Source organism: Condylura cristata, unplaced genomic scaffold (assembly GCF_000260355.1).
Source record: "Condylura cristata isolate star-nosed mole 26May11 unplaced genomic scaffold, ConCri1.0 scaffold00009, whole genome shotgun sequence".
NCBI lineage: Eukaryota > Metazoa > Chordata > Mammalia > Eulipotyphla > Talpidae > Condylura > Condylura cristata.
In genome coordinates, this window is record NW_004567110.1 from 38,537,628 (window position 1) to 38,545,774 (window position 8,147).

Here is an 8,147-nt window from a genome sequence, read left to right on the forward strand (position 1 = left end):
CAAATGGAATGACAAGTATATTTTAGTCGTTTTTTTTTTTACCTTATAGCACATAATGAATCTCTTCCCCAGCTCTTTAATGTCTGTGAGTATTTTATTGTATGGATGTAGCATGTGCATGTAACCAATCCCCCATTTCCAGAAAGTCATGTGCTTTCTAACTCTCTGTACTCTAATGAACGTCCTCATAACTAAATTTTCAACCCTACCGAGTATTTTTCTAAGACAGATGATGAAGTCAGCACATCTATCATCAAACAAACGCCAATTGTTTCCTTTGTTTCCACAAACACAACTCGGTCTCTCAGTTACTTCTTTTATATGCACAAATAAATGCTCCAAAGCAAGGGGCAGTCCTGTCAACTGAACTAACTTCCTCGGATTCCCAGATCTAGGTTAAGCAATGCTTAGAATTATTTTTAGTTCTGTCATTTAAAGAAAATTAAAAAAATATTTTTCTCTATTTTCAGCTGTTTCTACTAAGAGAGCTTTCCTTTGAAAGCTAAAACAGAGTATTTTTTGAAGCCATTTTTTATTTCTTACTCAAGACTCTCCCTGGTTTCTCTCAACTCCCTTCAATAGCAGCTGCCAGACTACTTGCTCAGTTTCCTACCCAAATCTCAGATTACATCTTCTGTTTAGACGTCCACTTGCTTACCTTCTCCTCTTTATTCGAGCCTCAGCTCAAACATTACTTTTTATAAGAGAACTTGACCACCGCATAAAGTAGACTCAGTCCTACTCACTCTCATCATACCACTTGGTTTAATTTTTCTCTCATTGCATTTATCACTAAACATCATCAATTTCCATCTTGTATATTCTATCTTCTCACTTTAGAATATCAGTCCCATGAAAAAGAACCCTGGAGGCCCTCCCTGGTGGTGCAGCAGGTTAAAGCACTGCACTGAGAAGCTAAAGCCACTTCCGCATGAGTTCGATTCCCGCCTGCCCCGGAGGTGACCACATGGCGTGGCAGACCTCTCCTGGCCCCCCCGCTGCTCCCCTCAGCAGTGTACTTCGTCGATCTGCCTGTTCTGTTCCCCGCTCTGTCTCTGGTGAATTCTCTCACCCTCCGCATCTCTGGCCTGTACCCCAGTTCTGTATGAATAAATAAATAATTCTTTAAAAAAAAAAAAAAAGAATCCTGGCCAGCTCTATCTTGTTCACCATGACTTATATTATCAGCTCTTTAAAAAGTGCTCTTTAAAATGGTGGCACAAGCAGTTAAGTCACAGCATTATAAAGCTATCTGCAGCCACTGCAACACAAGTTGGATTCCTGGCCAGGGAGGTGACCCACATGGCACAGCAGACCTCTCCTATCTGCTCCCCTCAGCAGTGGATCTCAGTAGATCTGCCTGTTCTGTCCCCACTCTGTCTCTGGTGAATCCTTTCAACTCACCCTCCACACCTGTGGCCTGTACCCCAGCTCTTGTATGCACAAATTAACAAATTTAAAGAAAAATAAAGTGATTCTCTCTTCAGACACTTTCAAAGTGAGAGAAGGAGTGGGAAGACAAGATGGACTTTATCTTAAGCTAATGCTTGCATATGATCTGATGACAGAGCCTGACAGACCAGATGTCAGAAGATTGGAGTTATATTCCAGTTTCTGTGTGATCAGTGATGAATCATACCATCCTGCCTTCACAGTATTTCAAAATACATGTCACTCAGCTTTATAAACCAGTTCACCAGCTTCATCAATCCTTCCCACTAATCCACATCATGCATGACAAAATGGGAGTGAATTCTAAGAAGACAAAACAAAGATAATGAGCACATGAACCCCAGGGAAAAGCTGTGATTATCCTCATAAACTTGAAAGTGAATCTATACAACAGATACTGGTAATCATCAATTAATAAACAGTGAAAATGGAGTAACAGACTAAGTTGAGCTGGTAGCACTAAAATGAAGATGATAACAAGATGGTTCTCAACTTTTTTATGGTTATCACTTAACTTTAGCTACCAGAATTTTGGGAAAAGAGTTGAAGAGATCAAGATTGAAGTTAGCAATAAATCAACATAACTATATAGCACAGAAAAAAGCCTTGTGCTGCCTAAAAAGATCTCACAGTTAGTGAATCATCATAAGCACTCTTCCTCAGGCACTCATTCTGTTCAAAGGGAATGCTTGATACTTCCATGGGGCTCACGGGCATAATCCAAGTTACATGATCTCTGGTTTGTACATTTTTTCTTTTTTTTTTTGGTGTGGGAAGAGGGTTTATGTTAAACCATCTTGCTTATAGTTAATTATCCCTAAGCCACACCTAATTTCACATACAACCCAGGTCAGGTTCTACTTGACAGGCAGTACCTATTAGCAGAATATTCAGTTGTAGTAAAATAAATTTATGTATCCCTAGAAATTGGGCAACCTATTTCCTGGCAGCCTGTCTTCCTTTGTCATGCTGATAGAAGAGTCTGATAGCACACCAGTTTAGAAATAAGTTTGACTTTCTTTCTATTTCAAACATTCATATTCTACAGTTATTAAGCACACTACTTCCAGGATGAAGCCTTAACATACAAAGCCTTAACTTTGTAAGGTAAGAGGTATGGTTTAAAACAATAAATATATTAAAGCAAAATCAGAAAGGGTCTTAAATAATCTTAACATGTGTTAAACACACAAAGAAGCCATTAGTTTATCATGAATTTATTCATTCAATGAATATGTGTTGAACAACTAAAATGTGTGTGGTAGACTGTATCGTAATTATGTGTTAGAGATGACACAAGAGAAAGTCCCTTCTCCATGCAGCTAACTTTCCTATGGGGGAAACCCAAAAAGGTTTAAAAAGTCAAAATCCTCAGGACTTCACACCTGGTATTTCCATCTTGTCTCTGATACACAGCTGGGTTATTATTATCTCTGCTTCAAATTTGCCAGAGTAGGGAGTAAGGGGCCTTGATCTCCTTGGAATATTCGGGGGACTGCTGGGTATTACACTGCAACGTTATTTTGTCTCCCTAATACACGGTAGCATGTCATCTCATGTACAAGCCCTATAGATCATACCACCTACAAAGCACCCAGCCAGTCCTGCTGTAGGGGATAAAAGAGAGGACTGATGGATGTCTCAGCCTGTACAGTCCCTGTCCAAGGAAAGCACAAGTGTGGAGAAGCATTAAATCTTTACTATGTGCTGGGCCCTGTGCTAAGTGCTTCTTAAATGGGATACATTATCCCATTTCATATTTAAAATAACGCTGAGTAGGGCAATGTGGTATTTTTTTTTTTTACAAAGAATGTAATTAGGGTTTAGAGAAGTACTGTAATTAGGGTTTAGAGAAGTAATGTCCTAAGTCACACAACTCTTCCAGAATTACCTGCTTCCAAGCACAGACACTTAATTGATCACCCTATATTTACAAAAATTAAACTAGCTTGAAATTAAATGTATTATCTGCAGGGAAATGTCCAGTAGGTAACAGTGTTGAACCATTAAAAAGAAAAAAAAAAAAAAAAAGACACATCTGGCCTAAAAGTGAATTTCCCAAGAGCTCCTGTGCCATAGAACAAAACAAATACATTCCTGCATACCATCTTCTAAGACAGATCGAAATACTCAGTAAGTGCACTAGTTTATCTTTTGATAAGGGGTGAATTGACGTCAAAGAATTGTGTAGCAGAAAAGGATTGACACCAAATAGCATAAAAGTGAGATGCATTTTTGTACCCTGTGTTTCTCTGGCATGAAAGGACTTCTGGTATTTGGGGTGGACTGGTAGATTTCCTTAAGCATTTTGTGGCTAAGGTTTAAGGACCCTGAGTCCTTCTCACCCAAATGGCAACAGCTTCCCCATATAAGAAATAGGAGCCTACCTCTGTCCCTTAAGATACTCACAGCCCAAGGAAACAATATAGGTATGAGAATATGGTGGCCAGTAGAATATGTGGTTACAGTTTAACTCTCATTTCAGCCCTATCTCCTCGAAAAGGTCAAAACCTGTTTGAAAATGAAGACAATGGCATTAACTCCTCTAAATATTGATCTGAAGAGAACACAAAGCTTTCGTTCAGTATCTACAAGCATTTCTTCAAATGTGAATCACAGGTATTTGTATTTGTGTTCAGATACAGGGATTCACTAGATTTCTAGTTATTTTTTATATATGTATATGAAATATATGTATGTAGATCTTATATATGTATATACATAATTATTTGTGTGCAAAAGAAGTAACTGGCTTTTATGAATGAGCATACTATGTTCTTCCAAAGCAGCATGTGCTTCTTGTTAAACTGAGAGCAATGACTTGTGCTTGTGTTCAGATATATGTCAACCTCTAGCACACTATTTGGCATATGGGGGAATCCTTGGAAAATTTAAATGCAGTTTTGGTTACAGAATTTCTGAAAAGTAATTATAAAGTTACTGTTAAAAGTGTGGTCAATGATGGAAATTTAACAGTATTCTAATATGTAAATTATGAAGTCTATAGTGCTATGTTTTAATGAGAATAGTCTCTGACATAAAATTTAAGATTTTGAGTTGATACGAAGTTCAAATAGCTTAAGGCAAGCTTAAGTAACTGATAATGCATTTGCCATAGAAGTGTCTCTACCTACAAGTTACCTAAACATAAAATCAATGTAGACTACCTCAGAATCGATTCAATTCATAATTATGAAAATTAATCACTAATTTCCTAAAAGTTAAAGAATGCACTATGACACAGGAATAGCACAAACATTTTATTTATTAACCGAAGGGATAAGCCTAATGAAACCAATACTTTGAAACAATTGCGTGTAAAATATTTGTGATAAGGAAAATTGAATATAGAAATGGAAAAAAAAAAGTAGTATGGAGATTTGCTCATTGAACTGAGCTTGTTCATCACTGAAGCTAATTCCTGTCCAAAGTGATGATGGAACCTTTTATTCTACTTTTTCATAGACCCGGGTACAGGTGACATTGTTCATGACGCATTCCTAGGGAGAAAAAACAGCATTGAAGAGTTAGGTTGGTCTTGTATCCCAGCAATGGAAGCAGTAAAATGCTAGGATAAAGACTCTACAAAACCTGTACATCTAACTTCATAAATGGAGAAAATCTGATTTAAGGATTCCTGACCATCAGAAGGTACATCTTTTATTTTGCTTATAATAGTCATATGCATCACTAAAAACTAAAGTATTGATTTGCAGTACCTAAATTATTCATTTACTCTTGGCTACTTTTATTCCTCCTTTTATCAAGATGGAAAAATACATATACTGAAGAGGATAGACTGCTGTCTTGCTGAAAATTATACTATAAATATAACAGTAGAGCATACACTAAACATAACTCAACTATTTTCTGCTACATAATGTCATTTGTGTTCCCACAAAGGGTTTTGCAAATAGTCAGTGATCTAATATTAAGCTAATTTTGCATTTCTTCTTCTTAGTTCTGTTATGACCAGTAATCCAGAACACTTAGGTGAATTACAAATGCAAAGGATTCCAGTAAGACAAAAAATGTTTGGTATTTACCACCACTAATTTCCCATCTGCAAGTTTTCTTGTTATTGTACTTTCCTTCCCATCCCATTCCTGATGTTGAACCAGTGCACCGTCTGTAAAGTTGCAAACAGTCTGCAAAAATAAAGTATAATTATTAATCTTCCAAAGTGACATTACGAAAGAGTTTTTCCATGACTCACAACCTCTTAATCAACATTCACCTTCTCCTTTCTGTGTCCCCTTTCTGTTAACCCATACACATTTCATTCAAAATACACTACGCTTTTCAATCTAGATGCACCTAGATGCACCAAGATGCTCAGTCTCACCCATGCTTCTTAAACTATTTTTATAAAACTAAGTTATGGAAGGGCGCTTTCACTAATTTGTCAAAGTTCAATGAATGAAACAATTTGAAACTTTTTCATTAAGTTCTTGTTTGTAAACAGCAAGAGTGCTGTCAATACGATCTACCATTTTACAAGTGATTTTTAGAATGTAAGAAATTACTAACTTGGGTTTTTCTGCCATCAGCTGTAGTTTCTTCAAACTTTTCTCCCAGATTGCATGAGAACTGTGTTGTTTTCAAAGTGCTCTCAGTTTTTACAGTGAGGTGATTGCCATCAAGAGTGATGACACAATCTGGTTTGGCCATCGCACCCATTTTCCGCAGAGCCATTCCGACACCTGTATGACAGGAAGACCAAAGTTTGAGTTTCCATAATAAAAGGGGCATTCCCTTATAGTACTATGAGGTGCCTATTTTCATCTACCAATAATTATTGTTAACATGTATCTAGTGCTTACCATGTGTAAACACTTGATACCTATGAATTCACAGAGCAGTGCCAACCCTGTCGGTGGATAGCTTTGTCTGTATTTTACAGATGAGCATGTACTTACTTAAGTACTTAGACCTATTCTACCTAGGAAGTGATGGTAATGACAACATAACAGTGTAGGCAGTTAGGCTCCAATCTCAGCTCTTGGACACCACGCTATGCTGGCCTTCAGAAATATAGGGAAGAAATACAGACTTCGAAAATGTACTCATTCTATCCTGCCAACTGCTATAGTGTATGATTTTGGCACACGGTGTGGCACAAACAAAGGCCTTTGGTAAATATTGAGCAATAAACTGCACAGAGTCTGAACCAATACTATGATATTAAAATAGCACATCTGTAAGAATGTGCTATTTAGCACAAATACGATGTTGCTAAAGGGAAACAAAAAAATTGCATTAAAAAATAGTAAACATTTTATGGCTGTGCAACTCAATTTCTATATACATTCTATGTATACAGAATGCCATATACATTCTATGATCTGTGTATCTCCCCTCCCCCCCACAATAAGATTTGGAAGGAAACTTAGATTTAGGCCATACCCAGGCATCAAATATGAAGAGACAACAACCTCAGCAGGTAAGTGGCTGATGATGAACACTCAGCCAGGCTTGAAGTATTAAGGGAACCTACTCTTTTGCCAGCTCAGCGTTGGTGCTGTGTTGTTAGTGAGTCATTTATACTCATTTTGGACAAATAAAGGGCTCCGCTCTTTGCACACCTTGATTGCTCTCCAATGAATTAAGCCTTGACAACCTTCCTGACTCTAGAATCCTGGAAAGGAGCCATCCAGCACAAGTGTGCTTTCCATGGGCAGAGAAACAATATTCTCTATTTGGTCCTAGCACTGAAGAACACATACGAACATGTTTTTTGGGATACGAGGGCTGTAAAAGGCTTTTTCCAAGAGTCATCTGCTATAGGTTTACAACGAAAACAAGAGTAATACTGTCTTATTGTTTACTCACAGTATCATAAATAGGCTCAAGATTTACCACAGAACCAGCCTTAACCTGTCATTGACTGGGATAAAGATAATGAAGGAGTTTAAGTTGCTTAAGTTTTCCATAGACCAGCTTTGGAGAGACGTTTGCATCAGAGAGCATTTCATATTTGTGGGGTATGTTAACATTTGTGGGATAGTGGTTTCCAATGGGCCCCCCTTAGGGTTAGAAGCCCCCCTCTAAAGACTGAATCCATGCTATTCTGCTCCATCCCACTTCCTAGTGGCCTCTGACAAAGATCCTTTCTGTTTCCTATTCTACTCAATGTATAAAACAGCATGTAATTACTATCACTGGTTTGGGAAAAGAAACTAAGAAAAAATCAAGTGCTGTTTTGAATGAAAGAGCTAACCTGACTCTTATAGACTCTTTCTCTTTGGCAGGCTTAAGAACTCAGTGCCTTCTGCTAGGCCACTCCCAACTTGCCAGCAATTAGAAAGCAGCCCCAGGAGGACCAGGCAGCTGGCAGTTAAGGCAGTTTTCCAACCAAGCCCACTCACTGTTTCGATGCCCCTCACCCTCATGATGCAGAGGCCGCGGCAGCGCGAAAGGTCATGTCACCCACAGACAGTCTCGCCACGAGGATCCCATAGGCCACCCGCCCACTGCGGCGCCCCGGCAGGACAATGCCGGCAGAAGGTCGTGCTGCCAGCATCACGCCTCTGAGGGCCACCCAGGGCTTCTTGGAGGTGACCTCCTAGAAGAGCGGGGCCAGCCTACAGAGCCCGATGAGGGTGGGCGGAGGGCCTGGGGGTAGGGGAGATAGGATCAAGGGCGAAAACTGAAGCTGTTCAGATTTTCTACAGAAAGAGCAGACACTCCCCGTC

The 8,147-nt window shown here is 38.8% G+C and overlaps 1 protein-coding gene across 1 annotated transcript in view; it reads right to left on the reverse strand.

The window, feature by feature from the left end:
- Positions 1-4,699: 4,699 nt before the first annotated feature.
- Positions 4,700-8,147, reverse strand: part of FABP5 (fatty acid binding protein 5 (psoriasis-associated)) — a 4,286-nt gene continuing 838 nt past the window's right edge. Inside the window, exons 2-4 of the mRNA XM_004679774.2 lie at positions 5,983-6,155; positions 5,499-5,600; positions 4,700-4,952 (exon numbers count right to left, since the gene is read on the reverse strand). Coding sequence (XP_004679831.1) covers positions 4,899-4,952; positions 5,499-5,600; positions 5,983-6,155 — 329 coding nt within the window. The 3' untranslated portion in view covers positions 4,700-4,898. The remainder of the gene's footprint in view (positions 4,953-5,498; positions 5,601-5,982; positions 6,156-8,147) is intronic.